The 27,745-nt window shown below is 37.6% G+C and overlaps 1 protein-coding gene across 3 annotated transcripts in view; it reads right to left on the reverse strand.

Annotated features, from left to right (window-relative positions):
• Positions 1 to 2,680: 2,680 nt before the first annotated feature.
• LOC140160510 (uncharacterized) overlaps positions 2,681 to 27,745 on the reverse strand; it is a 121,807-nt gene continuing 96,742 nt past the window's right edge. For 2 of the 3 annotated variants that reach the window (XM_072183746.1, XM_072183744.1), the window contains exons 4-6: positions 12,508 to 12,567; positions 7,560 to 7,775; positions 2,681 to 4,268 (exon numbers count right to left, since the gene is read on the reverse strand). In XM_072183746.1, coding sequence (XP_072039847.1) covers positions 4,090 to 4,268; positions 7,560 to 7,775; positions 12,508 to 12,567 — 455 coding nt within the window. In that variant the 3' untranslated portion in view covers positions 2,681 to 4,089. The remainder of the gene's footprint in view (positions 4,269 to 7,559; positions 7,776 to 12,507; positions 12,568 to 27,745) is intronic. The other variant, XM_072183745.1, reaches the window with a different exon arrangement.

The following is a 27,745-nucleotide window of genomic DNA, read 5'->3' on the forward strand; positions in this document are numbered from 1 at the left end:
TATAGCAGACACTGAATAGCAAAATTGAAAAAACAAGATAACAATGTACTACTGTGATTGTACACGCTTGTTTAAAGATATGTAATACAGAAGGGCAATACAATACATAATACAGTCCAAGTTTCCATAGGACTGCCCCTGATATTGTCCATAACACACTGTATGGAGGACCCACACTATACAATTGACGCTTTGAACGGTCATCTCAAAATGAGGTTCCACCCGCAAACTGTGTGTGTAAGTGAGGTTACCTTGAACAGCCCTTGGATTGTGTATGATCCTTTGTCAGTCAGTCTAATCAGGGATCATAATATACGGTCCCTGGTTAGATCAAAACTTTAAACAAGTGCAGTGCTAGCCAGAAGTACTAGGCTGGTAACACAATAATACAAAATACACATTGAAAATTGTGTCACGTAAAAGCACCACATCACCAAAAGTACATGCGGGGAAAAAGTACAACGATTTGATCTTTGGTCAACATATATAATGGAAAACACATATTTGTAACAATCAAGGTTTTAAAGACTGATGCATAATTCCTTTTACAATGGGCTGTTCCAGTTAACATCCATACACACCCCTATGGAGGCCACTACCATAGGGGTGTGTAAATTCTTCCACACAGGGAGTGTAAATTTCAAATGGGGTTACCTTAATGGGCAACTCCCATTTCAAATCTACACCCCCTGTGTGAGAGATTAATGCAGTCTTCCATATGGGGTGTATGGATTTCAACTGGAATAGCCTAATTACAGGCATGCTGCGAGCATGAAGTGCATGAATCAGAAAGCACATGATCAGTAATTTTATCATTCCAGATTTGCGATATATGATTAGCCAAGTTGAGGGGGCTAGCCCCACCATCTAATACGCATTGCATGCCTGTTAACAAGTTAAAGGAATCATGACAAACAGATTCATTGTAATACCAATAAATAAGCTCATCCACTCTCATCTTTACAATTTACAATCTTTAAAATAGCACTTCAGAATAATTTACAAAATTGTTCATGGTATATAGTGTATTTACAGTGTAAAAGAAACAAGCAAATTTGAAGGGTAGTAAGTTATCAAACCTTAGAATGAGATTTGTGGCAATCTCAAGCACAAAATACATCAAAAACAACAATAATACAAAAACACCTCAAGTGAATCTACTCTTACTATATTGAATTCTCAGACAAAGGTGTATGTATATATGCCTGGCATCTTGTCAATGCCTGTGTATTAATTTGCAGCATCTCCGTACTTAGCAGCTGGCTGCTTTAGTAACAACATTGCGTAGCATGATTAGTATAATTTTATGTAAGTTGTGCACTTGTTACATCATTATTATGTTTTGATGAGTCCAAGTGTGTGAAAATATTGGATCCAAAACATAATAATGATAAAATTGGATGCTTACGCCCAATATTTATTGGTCTCGCTATGAGTTTTGAAATATTGGACTTGACTACGTCTCGTCCAATATTTTAAAACTCATAGCTCGACCAATAAATATGGGCTCAATCGATCCAATTTTATATCAAATGTACGCATGTGTCCGAGAATTAAATATAGGTATAGTAGTTGTGTATGTAAACAGTTATTCCAAATCGTCGTTGGGGAGGAAAAACCTCCTATGTGTTATTAGCCCCTGAACATGTTTAAAGCAAAACCTCCCATGTAACCTCTTGGCAGTTTTCTTTTAAGCATGTTCTGGGGCCACAACTACATAGGAGGTTTTTCCTGCCCAACGACGAAATGTTGTGCGCAAACTCTTACAAAATTTACAGATCAACTTGTCTTTGTCTACTGAGTTATTCCAGTTGAAATCCATACACCCCCTGACATTACCATAATCTTCAACACATGGCTATGTCTTCTATAGGGAGTGTATGGATTTCAACTGGAATAACCAGTATGCAATAGGATATGCTTTCATATTTTTATTTATTGCCTAAATTCAAAACTTATACCCTACAAAATGGCTGCTGTCACTAAGCAACAAGTGTTATGCTTTGTTTAATACCAACACAGAATATAAGTGGAAGCATATCACAATATCCGCATCAAATTTATATTATGTGCTATAATTTCTTTTCCCTAGCATAATTGCAACTATTTTCATTACAAAATGTATGAGCGATGGTTATGGGGCTATTAGGTCAATCAAACATCATAAATCTGGATTAATGCTACATATATCGCCTTATCTGTACTTCCTGGTTCATGCACCACATGCTCCAAGTATGCCAATTTTGAGAAAAGAAATTGCAGCACATTATATTTTACAAGGCTGGTAAACCTTCACCCTTTCTTACAGCATTTCTGATTGGGTAATTATTTGATATATTCTTCTTGTTGACCAATCAGCAGGTAGCACTCATGGGGTTAATGACTCCACTCATAGTGCCATGTGAAATCAGCTTCATGTACATGTATAAGATTTTTTCTCACAGCTTAAAAAGTTTACTGCCACCATTTTCTGCAATTAGAGAATAAAGGTATTGTTTTTAGCTACTGTCGTGCATCTATCGTCTCATATAGCACGGGCAAAATCATTATTTTTCGCCACATTATTTTACGCCAAAAATAATGATGTCACCCGTGTTATATGAGACAATAGATGCACGACAGCAGCTAAAATTATAACCTTTATTCTCATTTTTAAACACTTCAATTCAAATAAAAATATACCAAATTATAATCAAATTAAATTCTTCATTTGACAAGGAATTATCAATAGCGTTCTTTCAATCAATAGAAATTCTTGGCATAGGGTTTAGAATTGATCAGTCCCGTTGATGCTATGCACCTCCGATTGGTTAAAATAGTGTGTGCATGTATCACATCGACTCACACGCTCTGAACCGTGTTATATCGTGTCATATCACACAGCTAAGAACCAATAAGATTGCAGGAACTTTCTCAAGTGTTTAAGAATGGTTAATATAAATTATGTATTACTAGAAAACAAATTATATATACTTTGAGAATGAAAGATATCATATTTTAGTCATCTACTGAATTGAATTGCTTCAGGTCCAAATGCCATTGGGTGATTGGTATTTCATTAATGACTTGCAAGTGATTACTTGTTACTTGAGATTGGAATCTGTATTGCTAACCTTCAGTTTTCTTGTTGGTCCCCAGAGATGTGAGATTGTATGTACAGTGCATTTTACACCACCACCTCCCTTATTCAAATACTGAGCATTGGGTTATTCCAGTTTAAATTCATACAGCCCCTATGGAAGACATATGACTTTAATCTCCCACTGAGGGGTGTAGATTTCATATGGAGTCACCCATTCAGGTAACCCCATTTGAATTCACACTCCCTGTGTGGAAGATTAAGGCCATATCGTCCATATGGGGGTGTATGGATTTCAACAAGAATAACCCATTGTTTTAGGTTGGAATAGTCTGAGGTTCTCAACCTTATTTGTTCACAGGCCATAAGACAAAACACATTTCAAACATAGCATGTTTGAGCTGAGACAAATATAAGTTATATTCATCTCAGGTTTGAGGGCCATATACATCTCCTTTCCATTTTGGAGTTGGTTAAGGGCCAAATATCAGTATTTTGGCGGCGCCATTTGACATTTGAGCTGCCTGGTGAGAACACTTGGTACAGGTACTCGATGAAACCTGGTGAAATCATGCCAGACCCTACATAGTAGAAATACCACACTAGTTACATGGCTGACAAGCAGTACACCCATGCATGACTGTATGCAAGTTGATTTACGGTGAGTTTCGTGAACAGACATCTCAAAGTGTTCTTGTATCCAGCACCCCCTGACTGTGTGCAAGTAGATTTATGGCGAGTTTTGTGAACAGACATCTGGTTAACAGCACCTGCTGACAGAAACAAACCACTAAGTGTTCTTGTATCCAGCACCCCCTGACTGTGTGAAAGTTGATTTGTGGCGAGTTTTGCGAACAGACACCTGGTGAACAGCACCCCCTGACAGAAACAAATCACTAGGTGTTCTGGTATCCAGCACCCCCTGATAGATAAGCACATGTGCTGACAGTTGTAACAACAATATGATATTAGTATATTCGTTTAGTGTCCAATGTGACAGCAACCGGCTCCTATTCCGTAGTTGCCGCAGTCCCGGCTGCAGCACAACAGACACAACAGCAAGCCGCTGCACACATTATATAAACAGCTGTGGTGATCCAGAAGGCAAAATAGTACATGGGTGGGTAGCAGTAATTAGGATCACCTACAACATCTGATGGAGGGTAGTTACTATATATCCATACATTGCCTAAATGATGGGAAAACAAGAAATATAACAATAGTAAGTAAGTAATACCACAATATAGGCTTGGGTTATCTTTGTTTCTGACGGCAGGCCTTGATGCAAGGCGAGTGGTCGAAGCACTCTTTAGTAGAATATAGTGGTCGAATCACTCTCTAGGTCTGAGATAATTCATACCAATATTGAAACACTTAGGCACTGTTGACACCCTCTCTTTCATTTTCAGGGATTAATACCAATTTATTATAATAAATCGAATACACTGAAAATGCTGAAACTTTAATGTTATTGGATTCAATTTTACATGATTCGCAGCTAGCGATATTTAGTGTCTATAGTGAGTGGCAAATTGCTCACTAAAAATTGAGTTTGGGCGAGCGGTGGCGAGCGAGAGCGAGTGCTCGTCTCAAACGGCCAGGCCTGTGATGGACTATTTTATTTTCAAAAGGACCAGGGCCCCATTTAACAAAGCCAAAGTAATCTTCTAATAAATTAATTCTAAGATTGATAGTAAGTCTTTGTGAAACAGACCCTAGGTCTATTGTGCTATTCCATTTAAAATCCGCACTACCCCTGTGGAAGATTTAGATGAAGTCTTCCACAGAGGGAGTAATTGGGTAACTTCCATTTGAAATACTCAGCTATAATACAGGGGGAGTATGGGTTTCAAAAGGATTAACCCTGACCAATTACATTTAAAAAACATACTCCTCCTGTGGAAGATATTTCCAAAATCTTCCACAGGGGTGGTGTGGATTTGAAATGGAATAGCCCATTACTGACATACCTCCATGTATGGAAAAACAAACAGTTGGTTCTAAATTCATTAACAATAAACTGCTACAAATGATCATGTGTGAACATAACTGTGATCATTTTGTATTCAACTCATTTATTTCCTTGCACAAGTTGCCAGCCTCGTGAATATTATTTTACTCTAGTTTAAAATTGTTCAATATTTGTAATCATAACAATGTACTGCTTATATCAGTTTCTTTTTGCAAAGCAGGAAAAACAAGTAGCACAATTCTACACAATATGAAGTGTTTTTGAAAAAAGGAAAGGGCTGATTCAAGTGTGTTGGCATAAACATTTTTAGTTTTAGATGAAAACTTGAATGTTATTTATACACAAAACATTTCATATATTTGCAAAGTTGACATTGCACACCCAATTCTTTTGTGTATAAATATGTGGCACATTGAAAACACTGTTTATATATAATACAAACAAAATTGTATTTCACCTTAACTTAACTTAACTTGTACAGGGTGTTACTATCAAAAAATAAATTTGACATTTAAAGCAGTGACATATGTCACAACTCAGCAAGAGAGAAATAGATTTCAATGGCTCAGTCAGCGGCACAAAGACATATGTCCATTAGCTGCTATATGAATGATTACATCTACGCAACCCAGGCTTAGGTGACTAAAGACATTATGTCATTAGCCACTGTGCACTAGACTAGAGCTCAGCAGCACAAAGACATAACTCCATTTTGGTCATTTGAAGGGTTCAACTATTTTATGAACAGAAAATCGATGGACATACATCTTTGTGCTGCTGGGACATCTGGATGCAATCACCCATATCAGTTCAGGGGCACTCGTAATAACCGGACGCCTCTGATTTCAAAGACGGGTCAGTGATTTCACATACGGGGGTCTGTGATATCACATACGTCGAGCTTTGTTGACAGCTGGGCACTCGATGCAGCACATCGGAACGAAGCTGAGTGTATTAGAATAAGCTTTCCTATGTTTAGCAAATATCTACCTGTGCAAAAATTATATCTATCTGTGCAAATTCTGACAAATGGTCCCAGAACACACTTAGATTGCAATGGCCAAAATCAAATGTTTTGAAGTAAAATATCCCAATTTTACTATCCAATTCATGAATTGGATAGTAAAATTAGCAGGCACTCAACATGCTCAACTTGGGCTAGCTACAACCCTGATAAGGCCTATACACAAAATTATTCCCACTGCGCTGCCACGTTCATCAAAATTACTTACCGTATTGTTTGTAATAAACGCTCCCCCTCTAATAAACGCCCCCTCCAATTTTTCTGTGAAAAATTGACAAAAATGCAAACATTTCCATGCCATATCGTGTAGGTAAGCTTAAAACTTGCATCAGTCATGTCAGTCACGATCGCTATATTGAATGGACAAAACATATGACTCAACTCCCATCCATTTCATTGCCTAATTATGGTAGAATTTCACTAATTCCATGCACTTACAGGAGTAATTTTGTTGTATTTCCACGAAAATATCATTTTCCGTGGGGCGCCATCATGTATAGTCGTGAATCCCTCCTTTTAATAGGAGCACCATCGGGAAATTGAACCCGATTTTTAAGCTTTTTTCACTGACAATTCACTTCCAATAAACGCCCCCCTTTTGGAAAAATGCAACGCCCCCGGGGCGTTTATTACAAACAATACGGTATATCGTTTGCGACTGGGTTTTGAAACTAGGGAGTATGTGATTTATGAGACGTCTCTGAAATATGATACTGTTATGTGACATGACGCTTCAAGAGTATTTGATATCAGAGACGTCTTTGAATTAGCAGTGCCCCCGAACTGATATGGTAACTAATGCACATACGTCTTTGTGCCGCTAAGCCCTGTCTTAGCTGTCCTGTGAATGATTGCATTCAGATAATGGACATACATCTTTGTGCTTCTGAGCCACCTAGATGCAATCATCCATATGGCAACTAATGCACATACATCTTTGTGCCGCTAAGCACTGTGCTATTTAAATGCAATTATTCATAAGACAGCTAATGAACATGTGTCTTTGTGCTGCTTAGCCATAAATGTGTGCCACAGAAGAAAATACAATCAGAAATGTATGTCAATTGCCAAAGTGTTGGTACCTTGGGTCACCATAAACAGCTTCGTATACATTGTATGCACCCACAGAAATAGGGAAGGAGAACCGGGACTCCCTATACCGCCACGTGCAACCGCACCGTTAGTTATGGTGCAAAAATTGGGGGTATGCGGGTCCATGCCGATGGTGCACGGAGATGAACGAAAACAATTCTGTGCCCCATCTTAGCGTCTTGCAATCAACACGTTTTGCTACGAAGCGTGTCAAATTACGCTTAGTATGCAATGTCACGCTTGCATGACAACGAATGCCTCAAGAGCATTGCAAGGGATACACCCCAATTTTTGCTCCATGCCTGTATCAAGATGGCGGTCATGTCCCGGTTCTCCTTCTCTAATTCTGTGCATACACCCCATCCCCACCCCCTTGAACCATATATACTTACCTGCTATAAAGAACCCAAAGAGAAAGCAACCTATAAGTCTGCTAAAGGAATTTTCTTTTGTGTTTCCATTGGCATCTTCTTGGTCTTCGTTATCTCTGTGTCTTTTGAATCGTACAATAAGGTCCACTAAGGTCTTGAGTATGTAGAAACATCCACTAACGAGCAGATAAATGGGAATTTTGTTTTCAATTGGACAGTCATGAAGATGAAGAGCACCTGTTGGGACAAAAACAAGAAAACCAAATTAATTCATAACCTCCATCACATCAAAAGTGCGTCCCAATCAGATTGCTCGATAGATGACATATACGCACACCGTCGCGGAAGTTATTGATATCCACCAATGACTTCCGCTTGTGACGTAGCGATGGAGGATTCTGCGCCACAATGGCTTCCCTTGTGACGTAATGAAGGATTACGCACCACAATGACTTCCGCGTACGCATATCCTGAGTAAACGAACAAGTTATGCCCAGTTGCAGACTACTGTATTTGAACATTGCATGATTAAGGGGGTACTACACCCCTGGCCAATTTTATGCCTATTTTTGCATTTTTCTCAAAAATTATAGCACATTGGTGACAAGTAAGATATGTATATTATAGGGACAAGGACTACAAGTACTGTACTGAAAATTCAGCAACTCAAAGCAAGTAGTTATATATTGGTTTTCCCTCATTTTTGACTGTAACCCCACAACTGTTGTCTGTGCTGAAATAACATTTACAGTGCAGTAGTAATGTAGCCCTTGCCCCTATAATATACATATCTTACTTGTCTCCAATGCACTGTAATTTTTGAGAAAAATGCAAAAATAGGCACAAAACTGAGCAGGGGTGTAATACCCCCTTAACTGCTTTGTAATTGGTTTGTTAGCGAATCGGCTGTTCAATTTTTGTAAGGGAAAATGAAAGATAAAGTTAAAATTGTATTTTGTTTTGAAAAAGAAATATAATAATATCATACAGATGGAATAAAACAAATTGAATAGTGATGGATATGGATGAGGTTAATGACTTTGAATCAGTTATTTTTCTGGTATTGTGAATAATGTTAACATTTTGAGACCTCGGAATATCCTTCGGGGCTGCACACTTCAGGATATGCCCTGGTCCTAAAGTAGAATGTTAAGATTTTTCCAAATACCCTCAAAACAACTGATGTGCAGTCATTAACCTCTACTAAGGCTGACTAGATCATTTAGCAATAACAATGTACTGTCAAACCGCTCATTTTTTCATGTGTAATTTTTGCGCTATGCTCATTTTTAACTCCTTCACTTGTTTTTAAATGTTAAATTTTTAGTTATATTCCGGGGGTGGGGGCACTCCCACTTTGGGGTGATGCATATATAGGGCTGTAGCCTGTTAAGACCCCCTTTTACAGCATCGCTGTAACCCAAAGACCCCATATTTTTTCCAAACACATGCTCTTTCACCCAAAGACCCCTTATTTTGCCATTCGATCTGCCATCCAAATGGCCCTTCAATTTGAACATCAACTTTCATTTATCACTGATTTTGTTACTTATTTTGAAATAACAAAGCCATTTAGAACTAGAAATTTAATTCAATTCATGATGTTATTTATGTGGTAGTTGGATTGAACTAGAAAAGAGTAAAGGGCAATCCAGGAGCAGGTCCAGATTTTTTTAGAAAAAAATATTTTACTCAAAAAGCAAAATAAAGAAACTTATTTTTTATTTTGTGATGCAACCCTATCTCTGTACTTCCTATAAGGAGGAGAGGCAAAAAATGAAAAATAAAAAAAAATGAAAGAAACTTCATTTTCATCTTGGAATACAACCCTGGATAACATGCCTTTCTGTATTTTCCTATACTTTAGAGGAGAGCTAACTAGTGCATAGAACCACAGCAAGCACGCTCTAAACTGATTAAATCTTCAGAGACTGCGGAACTGTATCAAACGCAGCATTACCAACACACTATGTTTTCACAATGCTACTTGTGCCGTGTTTTATTAAGTCCCAGTTGCAGCTAGTCGACTTATAAATGTGAAGCTGCTCAACTCGATGAAATGTGATTTAAATGAGGAACATTGATTTTATGTCAAAAAAGATTGACTTTTTGACTAAATAAAATTGACATTTTACTAATAAAATTGGCAGCAAACTAAGACTTAATAATAAGCCAATATTAAAGTAGGCCATGTGTCTGTGTGCATGTCCCTAGTCAAACAGCCTACATACAAGTCAAATGATCAGAACCAGGTGGAGACTAACATGCCACTTTTGCTGATAAGTTCAACATAATTAGCCTCGATATTTTCTAGGCAAAAACAGGTCCTGATTTCCCCAAAACCTGCAAGCTATTACTAGTACTGAAACATATGTGGAAGCCTGCTTGGTTTGTATGTCGTCTGGAGAGCTGTAAGGAGGCCTCAACCAATAGATCCAACATGGAATAAGTGTTGAATATGTTTTCTTTAAAAGAAAAAGAAAAAAGGACCCACATTGACACAGGCAGGAAGAAGAACAAAATGGATTTTATTCCGCTTCAAAACAATTATTGTCCCCACTTCCACTTCCTCATTTTATTACACAAAGACAGTGGAACATGTTGGCTGTTAAGTTGTGGATATCGGATCAACTTGTTTTGTTACCTAGCTGGGGGGGGGTTTACACCCCCCAGCTAGGTACTGTAATGCTCTCCGATTCTTCTTTCTTTCTTTCTTTCTTTCTTTCTTTCTTCTTCTTCTGGCAACAAACTTGAAATGCTTCTCCTCCTACATGTTACACCCTACAATTCACGTAACTTGCACATATGTACCGCCTATATCCAGTGCCCATATGGTGCAAACAGAATTGGGATCAAAGGTCATTAAAGGGGCTTTTTCGGTATATAACCAAATATCTTCAAAATGCTTCTTCTGCCACATATTACATAGCACAATGACGTCACTTACACATGTGCATCGGCTTTACCCAGTGCCCATACCTTGCACACAGAATTGGGGTCAAAGGTCATTAAGGGGTAAAATCTTACAATTGCATTATCTGGACATCTGTAAGGAGTATGGGGCTCAAACTCGATACAATAAATCTCATGACCAGGGGAACATTTTATGGGGTCAGGTCAAAGGTCATGCAGAGGTCAAATTTTAGAAACGCATTTCCTGGACATCTGTAAGGGGTACGGGGCTCAAACTTGGTGACAACAAACTTAATGATCAGGGGAACATGTTGGAACACTTTGCAGGGGTCAGGTCAAAGGTTATCTGGGGTCAAATCTTTATAACTTCATTTTCTGGATATTTGCAAGGGGTATGGGGCTCAAACTCAGTGACAACAAATCTCATGACCAGGGGAACATTTTGCAGGGGTCAGGTCAAAGGTCATGTAGAGGTCACATTTTCTAAATGCATTTTCTGGACATCTGTTAGGGGTACGGGGCTCAAACTCCACAACAACAAACTTACTGACCTGGGGAACATTTTGGAACACTGTGCAAGGGTCATGTCAAAGGTCATCTGGGGTCAAATCGTAGAATTTAATTTTCTGGATATCTGTAAGAGGTACGGGGCTCAAACATGGTGACAACAAACCTCAAGACCAGGGGAACATTATGGAACATCATGCATAGGTCAGGTCAAAGGACATCTGGGGTCAAATCTTAGAATTGAATTTTTTTGACATCTGTTAGGAGCACGGGACTCAAACTCGGTGAAAACAAACCCCATGACCAGGGGAGCATTTTTGGAACATTTTGTAGGGGTCAGATACCTCCACAACACCAACATGCCCCAGCTAGGTTTGTGGTCTATGACCACCATTTGCCACTAGTTTATTTTCCCTCTAGTCAACATTCATGATCTACTTTCAAGTGCAGTTGTATCTAAATATACACTTGAATTGTATTTACTTTCCCAGCATAAAGGGGTTACCTAGACATGAAACCTCTCTCAGGGCATGCTGTATATTGTGTACTGTATACTCACAAATAAATTGTGTTTTCCAGCTTCAAGGGTTGTAGAAAGAAATGTAGAAAGAAAGAAAGGTAGATAGAATTGCAAGAAATTTACAAAGAAAGAAAGAAATTTAGGGAGAAATGTAGAAAAAAATGTAGGAAGAAATGTAGAAAGAAAGAAAGAAGATTTTTTTCATACAAATGCACAGTGGGACATGTTTGCTGTTAACTTGTGAATTTCAGATAAACTTGTTTTGTTTATTTTCCCTTTATTCACCATTCACCATCTAGTTTCAAGTGCAGTTGTATCTAAATATACACTTGAAGTGTATTTACTTTTAGCGTAAAAGGGGTTGCCTAGAAATGAAACCTCTCTCAGGGTATACCACCGGCGTGTCCAGGATCTTTTCCTGCGGGGGGCTAAGCCCCTTTTTCAGATTTATGCGGGGGGCTTTATGGCTAAAATCGCCAAAACACGGCTGATTTTACATGATTTTTAAAGTGCGGGGGGCTTCAGCACCCAAAGCTCCCCCCCTGGACACGCTACTGTATACTATATGTTATTCACACAATAAATTGTGTTTTTCAGCTTCAAGGGTTGCAGGAAGAAATGTAGAAAGAAAGAAATATAGAAAGAAATGTATAAATGTAACAAGAAAGAAAGTAATGAAGAACGAAATGTAGAAAGAAAGATAGAAATGAAAAAATAAATTTAGAAAGAAAGAAAATGTAGAAAGAAAGAAATGAAAAAAGAAATGTAGAAAGAAAGAAAATGTAGAAAGAAATGTAGAAAGAAACAAATGTACGAAAGGAAGGACGGAAGGAGAAAGGAAGGAAAGGAGGAAGGAAAGAAGGAAGGCAGAAAGGAAGGATTGATGGAAGGAAGAAAGGAAGCAAGCAAGCAAGCAAGCAAACAAGGAAAGAAGCAAGGAAGGAAGGAAAGAAGCAAGGAAGGAAGGGGGAAGGAAGGAAGGAAGGGGAAGGAAGGAAGGATGGACAGAAAAACAGACACACTACTCACCCATTACAATCATGGTAATTGGTATAGCCAACAAAATGCCCATCATTATAGTGACAACAACTGCAAAACAAAGCAATCAAAAGCAAAATATTAAATTTTATTAAAACATTTTAAAAGAAATACAAAACAGGCACAAAAAAGTAAAGAAATGTACCATCGGAAAATAACAATATGCAAAATGCATTTTAACTGCAACACTAACGTTCCACATATGCTAGATTTGATTGTTAACTAGAGTATGAATCTCAAAAACTTGCAACCAGCAATATATGTATTGGGCTATTCCATTTAAAATCCACATCCCCCTGTGGAAGATTTTGGAAATATCTTCCACAGGGGAGTATAAATTAAAACACACCCTCCCTCTATGGAAGATTCCGGTTGAATCTTTCTCAGAGGATGTATGAAATTCAAATGCAGCTGCCGAATATGTTCAATCCATTTGAAATTCATACTCCCCCTAGTGAAAGACATTTCCAAAATCTTCCACAGGGGTAGTATGAATTTGAAATGGAATAGTCCATTTTCAAGTTAGTGCCTCTAACTGAACAGCTTACATTTCCCCACACTTTATATTAAAATATCAATCAATCCAGCATGGAACATGTGCATGAAAGAGTTCCAATGAAATATCAGTAGATTTGAATTTCATAGGATGCCCGATATATGGATTACACTCATTCCTTAGTGAGATGCAATGCAGTGTGTTTTACGTCTCGGCCAAATAATACACGTTTTGGGACAAGTCTAGACGCTACATTGGTATAACAAGAATTATATTAAAGATGATAAAAATAAAATAGTGTCTTGATATTGTATGACAGTTTTAATATTCGGTTACATCATTCATTCAGTTACATTTGATGGCTTATCAAATAACAATGAAAAAAATTATTGAAGCTAATATTTGAGTTTTATTAAATTATGTAGTCTTAGTTTGCACAAATAACCAAATATAAAAATCCTGCATGTCTGAAGTACTAAGCAATATATTTTGAATGATTTTGAAATATAAGAAAATTGGGAATTTAAAGGTGGAGCAATGTAATTCAAAACTTAGAATCTTACTGCTTTGGTGATGGGCCTTATTAAGGTATGAAAGAAAATATCATAATATGAAAAAATTGGACTAACCACCTTGAAGTAGAATTATGGATGTCCTCATTTTTAGTACAGTAAAAGTGGAAATTTGTGCTTGATTCATTTTTTGTGCTTACTACTTCCCTTGTTTTTAAATTTGTGATTCTAAGTTTCCTAACATTGACCTATACACAAAAGGAATATATTTGCATGTTGTTATTTTTGCATTTTTTATGAAAATTAATGTGGCATGAAAATGTCCACTTTTACAGTAGTTTAGTTTGACAAGAGCACCAATGGCGCTGTGGCTCTGTGCTTTTTTGAATGTGAAAGTAATTGCAGTCGAATGTGCAACAGGTGAAATCATATACATTGTATGTGCCAGATCACACGCAATCATACATCTTGCTGGTTGGTAGCTATATCTTATTTGCAGAGCATAATACATCCATCAATAAGTTTCATATCCACATGAGGTTTTAGTAATTTGACCACAGATGACCCCTGAGTGACCTTGGATGACCCCAAAATGACATTCCAAAAATTTGGCTTGAAATGTTGACTGTACCCACCAAGTTTCATGCCCATGCGAGTTTTTAGTAACTTAACCTCAGATGACCCCTGGGTGACCTCGGATGACCCCGAAATGACCTTCCAAAATTTGACTCTAAATGTTGACTGTACCCACAAAGTTTCATGCCCATACAACAGTTTTAGTAATTTGACCTCTCAGATGACCCCTTGGTGACCTCAGATGACCCCAAAATAACCGTCTGAAAATTTGACTCTAAATGTTAAGTGTACCCACCAAGTTTCATGCCCATACAAGTTTTTAGTAATTTGACCTCAGGTGACCCCTTGGTGACCTTGGATGACCCCGAAATGACCGTCCGATAATTTGACTCTAAATGTTGACTGTACCCACCAAGTTTCATGCCCATACGACAGTTTTAGTAATTTGACCTCAGATGACCCCTTGGTGACCTTGGATGACCCGAAATTACCTTCGAAACTTTGACTCATAATGTTAAGTGTATGCATCAAGTTTCATGCTCATACGACAGTTTTTAGTAATTTGACCTCGGATGACCCCTAAGTGACCTCGGATGACCCCAAAATGACCGTCAGAAAATTTGACTCTAAATGTTAACTGTACCCACCAAGTTTCATGCCCATACGACAGTTTTTAGTTTTTTGACCTTAGATGACCCCTGGATGACCTCGAGTGACCTTCACCCACTAACCAATACAAACTTGTTCTGTCTGGGGTCAAGATGCACCCGCCCACCAAGTTTGAAGAATGTGCGACCCCTAGTCTCCGAGAAAAAAGGCTTTCGCATATTATGCATAAATTATGCAAATTAGGTAGGTAATTACCATATTTTGCGCTGAAAATCGAATCAGGTCGAGATCCTCTGGTCATGCTACCCCCACCACGTTTCATCATCATAGGGCTTAGCATTCTTACGGATCCCCAGAAACAGCTTCACAAGGCGGATTTCTTCAGATTTCCAACCATTTTGTAGAAGCGCCCGCATAAATTATGCAACTTAACAACTAAATGCGCATACTTTTGCCAAAAACTAATCAGGTGATCAGCAGGTGTGTATCATTCCTGTCACAAGGTTTCAGTTACCATGCACCGCTATCAATTTGCGCTGATATTCGCATAAATTATGCAAATTAGCTATGTTAATTTGCATATTTTCACCGAAAAACATACAATTACGGAGCAAACTTGGATACCCTTCCTCCCACCAAGTAAGCGCCCCGTAGGTCTTACGGTTCCCCAGATACAGCTCCGGACAAACATTCGGACATCCCACCCCCACACACAGGACGGAAATAGTGATTACTAAGTCCCATCCTGAACAAAGTTCAGAAATGAAATTTTATCAATTTGCGCTGATTTTTGCATAAATTATGCAAATTAGCTATGTTAATTTGCATTATTTTTCACCGAAAACATACAATTACGGAGCAAACTTAGATACCCTTCCTCCCACCAAGTAGCGCCCACGTACTCGTAGGTCTTACAGTTTCCCAGATACAGCTCCAGACGGACACACGGACATCCACAACCCCGGACAGGCAGAAATACTGAGGCGAGACAAAGAATGAAATTTTATAACAGATTTTTGTGACTTGAGATCATTTGCATTTTTTGTAAACACCAAAACTGTTCTGTCCTGACATGTCTGTTGTGTCATGTGTGTTGAACCAGTCCAACCGAACAATCGTAAGTTCTGTTCGGATCTGGATCTGCCTGGTCTGGATGCTGTACTCCGATTAAGCAGGACTAGCCTACATCACATCAGTGTTTATTTCTGATAGATTTCACTTCATGATTTTTTCTTCAATTTCATCACTTACGAAAGTACAAAAGTAGACAATCTAGTAGTCAGTATAACCTCGGAGCAGTTCGTGTGAGACCTACGCATACATGGAATAGTAGTACATGGCTTCCGAATTTGGAACTTCACATGTTCAACTTGTCATGCCGGTCGAGTCCCAGCGTTTACAACTAAAATCAAACCACTTCTATATTAAGTCCATCGCTGAATTTTACAAATAACTTAAATAAACATCTTTATATTTAATTAAAAAAATATTATGGTATGCTCGTAAATGCTTCGGAATGACATTTATAGCAGAAGCTCATGAGCTCAGAATGGTAAACAAACTAGCGTATTTTCACCTCGATTATGCACCGTAGCTCTCTGTGGTTGAGTTTGCAAGGTCAGTGGGTCAGTGAACTTAAGTCTCCTATGCAGCCAGTTTGGTTACGCTCCCTTCACAAAAATGTTTGTGTGGAAGGGGCGGAACCAAACTGGCTGCTGTGGAGACTACTGCAAGAATCGATCAATCACACAAAACTGTTTGCTGATTGGTTCAGAAATGGTGATGTCATCAATCAAGAAAAACTAATCGATTTATTGGTTCAAAATAGCCTCATAGAAAAGTACGAAGTTTGTTGAGCATCGCAGCTTATCGGTAAAAGCGTGACCTTTAACAAAAAAATCGGCACAGTGCTTTTCGTACTGCACTTGCATAAGCCAAATAGTCCCCCAGAAAAGTCATTTGTTCAGATTTATTCGGGATTTATTCAAGATTCAGACATGTTCTTGACTATTTTTGACATTCCTTACCTATCTCTTTATTTAAATTATAAAGAAATAGTGAAGAAAAGTTAAGAAGTAGTCAAATAATTTCTGATCTGAACTAAATCTTAAGAAATGTACCTCCATTGGTTTCCGTCTGTATTACGCATCTTAAATTATACAGACCAGAATAATCTCTAGCACACACAGGGAACCAAGATATAACTCGATTATCGTGACTATTTTGGTCTTTTTTACCCAAAAATAATACTTTTATCGCCTGAATTTCAATAAAATCTGGAGTGCAATCGATTAGAAAATAACTTAGCCAAACTTAGAAACGAAACTTAAGTCTTCATATCAGTCATTAAATGATCCTTAGCATAAAAACCAACAGCGTATTGTGGCCTGAAAATGAATGCTAGTTAGTTGCATGACAAAGGCACTGATAAGCTCCGCTCAGAGCCAAAAAACTACAATCCAGGACAAAATGTGTTGGATCACCCAAGGTGTTTATGAATGACCTCACAGCCACCATGGAATTCACATATGAAACATGATTTTGATATGTAATGTAGAGCTTTAACCAATACCTATCCCCCAATCCCTCCCCCTTTCCCCCAGTCAATGTTGGGTACTTCCACAACAGCAGAAATGAAATTCAAAGATTCAACATTGATAAGGGGAAAAGGGGGATCAATGACAAAGCACATGCTCAAAGTGATCTAACAATTGTGTCCTGCATTGTAGGCTAGCTAGAAAACTTTTGATGGTAATCAAACCTCATTCCTCTTTCTCAGGAAAAGACAATACATATTTTAGATCACACATTTTTAGTAGAATTATGGATTTTCCCTTTTGTCATTTGCAACCAAATATGCCAACAGCATTGTTTTTTTGTTGGTGTCTCTCACTCTCTGGTAGACTGGAATATACCTTTGACAGCAATTGAATCTTAAAGCCATATTATAACATTTGCTGAGGAGAAGCCATCAAAAATATTTAAATTCTGGTTTGTACACGATTGTTACACTGCAAAAAAGTTGGTCAAATCTTTCTACCTATTTGGTTGGGCAAACTCTTTTACTTATTTGTTGGTCACGGCTTGCCCAATAATAGTTAAATCTAAATTCTTATTGGGCAACCTCTCATTTTGACCATTTATTTATCTTTATTTTACTACGAGAGGAGTAAAGTTGGTTAAATTTTTGGCCACGTAATTTATATATGACTGTTGTGCAAAATAAATCACATCAGTTGGGCAACTTTGTAGTAAATTGTGTGAATTACAAGTTGTTGGGCAAAGAGATGTAAAATGTTGAGCAAAGTTTTCGATCATGCGCACTGTTGTCTTTTCATTGAACAACAGTTGGTCAACATTTCAGCGGTTCAGTTCTGGAAAGCACATTTTCGATCTTATCGTAAAATGGCGGATGACATGGGTGCTGGCAGAGTGGGGGCTGGCACAGCTAATTGACACCTTTAAAGGTGAGTTTTCTCTAAATTAATTATAAATACATACATTATTGCACGGTGTTACTTGCCTCATTTCATTCTGACCACTGTGTATGAAAAATACTGAGAAATTTAGTGAAGTTGTTTTACGACATGTACGAGTCAGACACTCGTGATATACGCATAGCCATGCATGCATGATGGCAGTCTGTACTGAGCAGTTAATAAGCTTACGTATCAGTTTTTATTAATCAATCAAGTATTTGAAAATAACTTCACTAAATTTCTCAGTATTTTTTCATACACAGTGGTCAGAATGAAATGAGGGAAGTAACACCGTGTAATATTGTATGTATTTATAATTAATTTAGAGAAAACTCACCTCACAATTGAAAAATATTTGCCCAACTAATTTGGCAAATATTTTGCTTAATAATTAAGCAAAATATAAACCAACATATGAACCAATAATGTATAAAATGCCCAACAGTTTAATCAAATTTTGTCCAACAATTGGTACAATCAACTATTTGCCCAACAGTTTTATTAAATATTGCCCAACAATTAGTGAAAAATATTTACCCAACTATGTTGGTCAAATATTTTGCTTAACAGTTATGCAAAAATAAACCAACATATGAACCAATACCGTGTAAAAATGCCCAACAGTTTGTTCAAATTTTGAACAATAATTGGTAAAACAGATTGCCCAACTTTGCCCAATATTTTTGCCCAATATATTTGCAAGTTTTTGTAAACCAACTGTTGGTCATAATTTTTGTACAACTCTTGTTGGTCAAATTTTGACCAACTGTTTCATGTGTTGTATATAGACCAAACTGTTGGTCATTTTTTTGACCAACATTATTTGCAGTGTATGTACTTTAGTCAATAAAGATATTCTGCAAAAAACAAGACTTTAGGTGCTGTAGTTTTGTCAAAATCCGAGATTTTGAATAAAACGATGGAACCGGCGTTTTATTATTACGATGGAAATATATTCAGCATGTTCATATGAAAACCTTTCTATTCAGACCATATAATTTGGTAAACTTTATTCCAAGCTATTTCATGTGTGCATACTCATTTTGAAAATCTCTTCAGATTCTCCTCTCTATTGTGAGTTGGTAAAGTGCATTTTACTGCAGCTAGCATCTACTACTAGTTACCAGAGGACAAATAAACTGGTTATCTACAGGCCGGCCGGGTGTACAGGACATCCTAACAGGAAATATTGCTTGTCAGCCGCTATTGTTAGTTGTTCAGAATTATTTCAGAGCTCTATATTTTAATAATTATCATTTTTTGGTTAGTCCAGAAGACTGGATTGCCACTATACTTTGAAAGCTTCTAATGACCTGATAATGGTGTAAAGGGTATATAGAAGGTAGAGAAGGTAGTAGCATGGTCATATTCAATTGTGAGGCAACAGGGGGGGGGCTTGGGGGGGCTTAGGGGGTCCAAGGCTGGTGTAAATGATTAAAAAATGATTCCACCCTCTGTGGTGCTTGTTGGTGCTAGTCTTAATATTCTTGCACCATTTCTTTGCAAGGGAAATTCTTAAATAAATTATTTCATTAAATCATGGAATTAGAAGTTATTATGTAGAATAATGAAAAATTATCTTTAAGAAGTACTGATGATGACTAGCCGAGAAACATGCATAGTAAACTGTTGCTTTACACAGATGAAAAGGTTGAAATATGTACCATACTGACGCGAGTATAGTCCCACCCCGTTTTTGGGTGAACATTTTTCAAAATTGGGGGGTGGGACTATACTCGAATTTCAAAAAAAAAAAAAATTTTTTTAATTTTTTCGGTTTTGGAGTGTCCCTGGACCTAGACCTAAATGCTAGGATCATTCATGGTTGACCTAAAAAAAAAAAAAAAAAAATTTCAAGATGTTTTGTTATTTTTAATATGAAAATTGATAATTTGTATTCATGTGAAACTCTATTAATGATTTCAAAATGCATTGAATTTGAATGCATTTTCATATTAAAAATAACAAAACATCTATGAATTTTTTTTTTTTTTTTTTTTTTAGGTCAACCATGAATGATCCTAACATTAAATCTAGGTCCTGGGACACTCAAAGCCAAAAAATAAATAACTTAAAAAAAAATTTAAATTTTTTTTTTTTTTTTTTTTTTTAATTTCTGAAATTTTCCGAAAGTTTGGGGGTGGGACTTTACTCGAAGGTGGGACTATACTCGCGTCAGTACGGTAATATGGTTGGTCCATATATCGTGGCATATGTAACTAACTTTGCATGTTTATATTTAGACATTGATAATCACTATTGAATAAAGTGATTATCAATGAAATGATTAATTGATAAGAACACCCACAAAGTAAAGATGTGGTTCACCATAGATCATTTAAATTGCAATCAAGAATAGTTATATAGTGTTTCAAATATGAGAATGAGTGGAACCAATTAACCTCCCCTATCCTTTACCCAAACAAATTTCTTGCTACTATTTAAGGCAATGCATTAAAAAACAGACACACACACACTCCCAGGCCCATACGCAGGATTTCATTTTTTTGGGTGAAAAGTGGACTTCCTTCCCAAAATTTGGAGCTTTTTCGTCCAAAAAATGGTAAAAAAACTGATTTTTTGGCACCTTTTGTATACTTTTTCAAATTTGGGTGAGGGGGGGGGGGGGGGATGTGCACACCTGCACACTCCACGTGAAAACAATGTGTAGTTATACTGGTAAAGCCTGTAACTATTGCCAACTATTGCCCCATGGGGGAGCATTTTCCATATTCTCATTGAATCTGCCTGTCTGCTTCTCCTTTATATTCGCTGATTACTCTGAACTTTATAACTTAGGGACATATCTGACTTAATGTTTATTAGCTTTCACCTGGGAGGGGGCAGCCCCTCACCCTCACAATCACTTTTCTTTGACTGCTACATATAATAAATTTATAGTGAACATGTGACTTCACATGAAAAAACCTCCCATACTGCTAATATGAAAAGCTGCATATGCAGGTTGCTTCACAGTCAATTCCATGCCCCCTCCTTTAGAAAATCCTTTACTCCGAAAAGTAAGTCTCCGATGACAGGTACATGTCAGCCCCAAGTTCCTTCACTAATGCAACATGCACTAAAAAGTAAAGCATTTTCTGTGCCTGCTCAACTTCCAAACTGTGAAATGCTATCAAATTAATATAATTTGAATTTTGAGGGGAAAATTGAGCTAATTGCATAATTTGAAAATTTATCAGCTCATAACTAAACTTGTTATATGGCCCTGCAAAAGCTGCAGTGCTGGCTGTCAAAACCCTTCAAACATCACACACAGCCTTGTGCACGATATTAAAGATGCACTCACAAATTGTTCTACCAGAATACGCTATACTTCATCAAAATTCTGATCCAGGCCGGCACTCTTGGAACAAGCATACGCATGCTAATAACACATACGTGCAAATGGCAAATGCGGGAGAAATTTAATTAAGACAATATCTGACATTTAACATGAAGTTAGATTTTAATCTACTTTGAAAAAAAATTAAGTGCTTATATTCTCTCATGAGTGAGGATGTTTTGTGATATCATATGCATGTGCAGCTGCCTAGACACTGGTTTATGATTCTTTGACAATTCTGGGACTCTCGTGTAAGCATGCGACATTCACACATTCTGCAACGCACAACTAGCATAAGCACTGTACCCAACTGGTGTTTGCCATTCTATATCAATACACAGTGTTATGAGTCTCATTTTTTTCGTCTTATATAAAGCCAAACAAACTTGTCTTGTCTTGTAGGTATACTGTCCCACGCCCCAAAGTCGGAGCTAAGTGGACAGGATCGGTGGTAGGGCAATGTAATTTCTGTGTTTATTTGAGGTAGTGCTTGGTAATTGTTGCCTTGAATAACTTGTTGCTGGTAATATTTAAGTGACACCCCTTGAAAAATTTCATCAGGTTAGGAGGTCCATACGATTCATTTCACCAAGTTCCAATAAATCATTAAAATCATGCTCACAAGGTTTGATTTATGCAGATGAGCTATATAATTAGCATATTTTACGATGAAAATAAAATCCATTCCATAAAGTTACATCATTATACGCCTCATCATTTCTGAGAAATCATCCCAACAAGCGCGGACAGACAGACTGATGGAAGGACAACCAGGCAACATAATGCCTCACAAAATTGATTATGATTGATCTGATTATATTGAGTGTTTGATTTGTGAAGCAGTAAGGCAAAATATTTTGTACAGAAAAATCTCTGTGAATGTGCACCTTTAATACGATTCAGTGAAGGGTAGCATAAATCCTTGACAGCATAAAATATATCCTTAAACTCCATTAATTACCGAATGTTACTTAATCATGTTTAATGATGCAGTAAAACCCTGGGGACATGCAACTTTCACATCATCATCATCATCGCATTAACATTTGCCCCATTCTTAATGTCAATGGTTTCTGAGTATTAAGCTACTTGCGGTTCCGCCATTATGCACTATGTGCGGGGAGAGCCTCGAACTGGCAGCATACATGAAAGGAAGAATTATGTAACCTTACACAGAAGCGTTATGACTAGTTCAATTCCCATTCATGTATGCTGCCAGTTCGAGGCTCTCCCGCATATAGTGCATAATGGCGGAACCTGCAAGTAGCTTAATAGGATTGGGGTTGATCCTGTGCGAAAAGCAAAGCATTTTCAAAATCACTTTTCCAGAATTTTGTCAACAATTCTCTAGAATGTAAAGATCACTTGACATCATTGTTTATCAACAAAGGCGAGGGACTGGTCTATCGATATGCTTGAACAAACTGCTACACTGTTCAATGGCTTTCTTGTACTATATGAAATGTGGTGGGGTGATTTAAAATGCATGTGCCCTGAGCAAACTACGATGCATATGCACACTGCAGGGCAAAGAACAATGGAAATTGCCATAATTTGCGCGCATACTGCCAGCCAATGACGTCACATGTCAAGTGGTCTATATTTCTCCTGTGTTGTATTTGGCATAATACCTGTGAGATTACACATCCACAAATCTTGCACATATCCAATGCTTCCTTCCATCCACCATATTTGAATTGATAAGTCAATCGTCCTCTCATTTTGATCATGAGATTTATATCATGGCTATTATGTCTTCCTGTACCATCTTCTGCCATGATAAAATCAAGGGGTAGGGGAACCCCCTTTCCCTCCACTTAAAACATCTCCTGTCCCTCCCCTCTCTGCAATTGTTACCAACTGTAATGGTTACCAACAGGATGGTAGACAGCATAATATTATATAAGGGTGATCGACATGAGGATCTTAAACATACCACATACCTCCCCATTCATGTACATGCTTATATATCATAATTATATTTTCTTCCGGTTCTCTGCAGAGTAGTTTCCCCAGGGTGAATTATCTTTATAGCATTTTGTGTTCATTTCCATCTACCATTGAATTAATCAGTCTGTTCCCTCATCCGTATAATTTAAATTGTGTGGCCTATACAGCGGAAGAAACATCCATAACATTTTTCAGATAATGTTGACTTTCATCAGTCTATCGCAATGTCATTCACCTGGTAAGATTGTAGCCTACATTGAAATGTGACTTGCTCCTACAAAACATGTTTAAACGGGATATTCCAGTTGAAATCCATACACCCCCTATGAAAAACATGACCTTATAAATAGTTTCCACAAAGTGAGTTTGAATTTTAAAATTTTGGGTTTATCTGAATATTAAACTCCATTTGAAATCTATACCACTGTGTGGGAGATCCAAGGTCATGGCTTGATGTCGTCTTTCGCACTCCCGCTCGTCCCCTCCATTGCGAGTAGTTTGACAAAGACTTGCCCAGACAGACAGATAACCGACTGACCACCCATGGTGTTGTGGTGTACAGGCTGTATCAAAATGATTGGTACCCATCAGTTTTTGGTTATTGACAAGCTCACTTCTTGCAACATTATGCAACATTGGATCCTCTTGAAATACACAGGATTATGTTTTATGAAAATATAACATTCATCTATAAATAAGGTAACTTCCATGTTGCATTTTGATGTGGCTGGCAGTCTATAACCACTTGACATGTGACGTCATTGCCCAGCAGTGTGCGTACGCATCGGCACGTGTATTTTAAATCGCCTACCACATGTCGTATAGTACAAGACAGCCGTTGAGCAGTGTAGTGGTTCGTTCAAGCATATCAATAGACCAGTCCCTCGCCTTTGTTGATAAACAATGATGTCAAGTGGTCTTTTATCACCAGAAACTAATGAGTACCAATCAAAAACCAGAAAAAATCTTTTGCATTTAATCATTTTCAGCGAAGTAAAAATATAAATGTATCGTTCTTATTTACACTTATTTACACAAGGCACATTTTTCCATATTGCCCAGTGTATTTTGTTTCCACTAACATGAAATCTATATCTGATGTTTTCAGTGGACTTGCGAGCTCTCTGTTGATTAAAAAACAGCATGTCAGTACACTGGTACAGCAAGCAGGGTGTATCTTACACTTGAAATATTTGAGTTTGCAGTCCAATCCAATACCTAGCAATGACTGATTGTTTTAGATCAATGGGTCATTTTCTGCAAAACACACTCTTAAGTCCATTCCAACATGACCATAAAAAATTTCCTAACTTGGATAACTATGTAGCCTATAATCAAGGATGCAAATGTTGCAAAATGTTTAGAAATAGATAGAAAAGATATTGTTTTGTCAGTTAACGCATAAAACTAAATCTTGTTCCACCTGTTGCTACTTTTTCCTTGCTGGTTTCATACTTTCCTGCCACTTGCCGCTTTGACAATGATTTTGCTTCACTACACAGTCGCACACCGATATATCGATCACTCCACCGCTTTGCCAAAAGCGGCAGATTGCAAGGAGCTGAATTCAGTCAACTCGGAGCTGCGCCTCATTGACGCGAGAGCAGGAAATGATTTTTGGCGGTGCTGAGCGGCAATTGGATTTCAAAGTCATGCCGCTGCCACTCAGTGGCCTGCTGCTCCTTTTACAGAAAAGTACAAGCCGCATGATGAAGCGTCCTACCGCTCAGCGGCAAGCGACAGGAAGTATGAAACCAGCATAAATGTAGGTGATAAAAACTAGAGAAAAAGACAGTATGTTATACAAAAGGATACAGAATACCTTTATTAGAAATCTGTACATAGCTTGACATACACCCCCTTTTTGCCTCTCTGTGGTCAGTACAGATGATGGATATTACTTCTTCTATATATAAACACAAACAGCACTGTCTTCATTTTAAAGTTAAATATATACTAAAGATATAGCTATTATTCAAGAGAGCATCAAATTACCATATTGAAAAGTACATCTGAGATGGAGAGAGACAAAGAGGGAGAAAGAGATGCTTTCAAAAGGAAACTTGGCCAGTTCACTGATGATAATAAAATATGAACAAGAATTAGGCATAATTCCATATGAAATCCATACCCATTACGATTGTAAGATTTTAATTCAAATTCCAACCAAATCCAGCAGGTATAATTAATTCCACCTACAACCATATTCACACATAAAATGTAGAAAAGGTAGAGGAAGAATTTGGAATTTCAAACAAAATTGTCAAATTTTAGGCAAAATTATACAAAATTCAACTAGATTTGAAAAATGTCAAAAGTTTTCAATACGAATAATAACACAGGGGCACAATTGACCATAATAACGTTTCTGAAAGCTTGTCTGGAAGAAACCAGTTTACCCATGCAGAGAAATGGTTGCTTCCGTAATGACTGTTGATGTAAGGTCATTGTGTTTTGAACCGTGATGTTATTGTTGTTATGGTTTACGAGTGCATCATACCACGTCCAATCGTAAGGCCCGTTATGGCCTAGCCATGAACCAATGGGAGTAGACCTAATGTTGATGCGGGTTTGCTTTTGGTTCATATCACATTCAGCTTTCATCAAATTCGGATCGAGAAATTTATTTTTCCGATATTTCTACTTAAGCTTACTAAATTATTCATGGGCCAATTGTCAATTAACTTTGGTGCATCGTATCATTGGCATTCATTGCGTATGGCGATATCTTCTACAATAACCGGGACAAATAATTATGACAGGTTTATCCTTCAAATATTGCCGGAGATTGGGGTAATTTTTCATCATGCATCGTTCGTGATGGAGAAGGCCGCAAGAGGAAGTAGAAAAAACTAACAGAGCAAGTTACGAAGATAGGCCTACCAGATTTGCGGCGTAATTTAATCATGTATAACTATAAACAAATCATGGATTATTGTAGCTGTATTTTGGGGACATTCCTCGGCGAAGACGGCAATTTATATGCGGGACTATGGAAATCAGATGACACAGGTAATAGCTACATGGCGCGGGAAACAAAACATTTTATCAAAATCTGATTCTGCATAAACACAAGTTGCAATCGAGGTTTTGATTTTCACGCATAACAATTTTTATGAATGAAATGGCATCGTAAAGGTCATTGGACATGCGGACATGCGCAATGAAAATTTGAGGAAGAAAAAAAATAATATCTTGAAATTCATGTGCAAAAAATCTACGAAAAATGCACATACTTTTGGAGGATATGGACCAGTAATAATTCAAAAATCGGCTTTATGAAATACTTTCGAGGCTGCGAAGACGGCGATTTATATGCTTGAACTCTGGCAATCAGATGAGAAAGGCAATAGCAACGTGGCGCGGGAACTAATAAATTTTATGAATGAAATGGCATCATTAATGTCATTGGACATGCGCAGTGAAATTGGAGTTAAGAAAGTCCCGGGGAAAAAGCATTTCTTGAACTTCACACAGAAGTGCAGAAAATCTACCAAAAATGCATGTACTTTTGGAAGATATGGACTAGTAATTATTAAAAAATCGGCTGATAAAGAATCTTCGACGCCGGTGCGAGGACTAAGGGTACAACGAATGATATTTCGTGCTGTTGTGAACTTGTTGATATACAATGGATCATCGCCGATTGTGATTGAGGCGAGGTAAACAATCTAATCTGTGCAATGCTGTGAGATACTGATCAGTCAAAACAAATCATCAGCGCACGGAGGTTGAAGATGTATGACTTTGAAACCATGGTAACAGCGGCACCAGTACAGGGACAATGTATTCAATTCATAAAGTGGGCGTGGCATCATAGCGACGGCTATGGTACATGGTGGGGCCCAGGCGGTCGCAGTTTGCGATGCAAATACATTGTACAACTCCAGAATTGACGAGTCATTCGGTGAGAAGTTTTAATTTAATTACTATATTTAAAATAGGCAAACCTTAGTTAACACATTTGCTAGTCAGTCAAATTCGCCGACAATGTCAATGCATTTTTACATAGAAATTTAAAACAAGTGCCCGAAGAAAGAAACCTACATAAATATGTTTTCTATACTTCACTTGACCCAAATATATGATTTCTTTATGGTGATAAGTCACCCGCACATGGAATTTTAGAGGGATTTGGATAGCATTTCCATCATAATGAGACTAAGATCTAGAAACACCCCGAAATGCCGTTTTGGGGAATTTTGCTAGCTGAAACTTTTGATGATTTCAAGTCAATCTTTGACAAGATGTAACTTTGCTACGG

The sequence above is a fragment of the Amphiura filiformis genome, chromosome 9, assembly GCF_039555335.1.
Source record: "Amphiura filiformis chromosome 9, Afil_fr2py, whole genome shotgun sequence".
In the NCBI taxonomy this organism is placed as follows: domain Eukaryota; kingdom Metazoa; phylum Echinodermata; class Ophiuroidea; order Amphilepidida; family Amphiuridae; genus Amphiura; species Amphiura filiformis.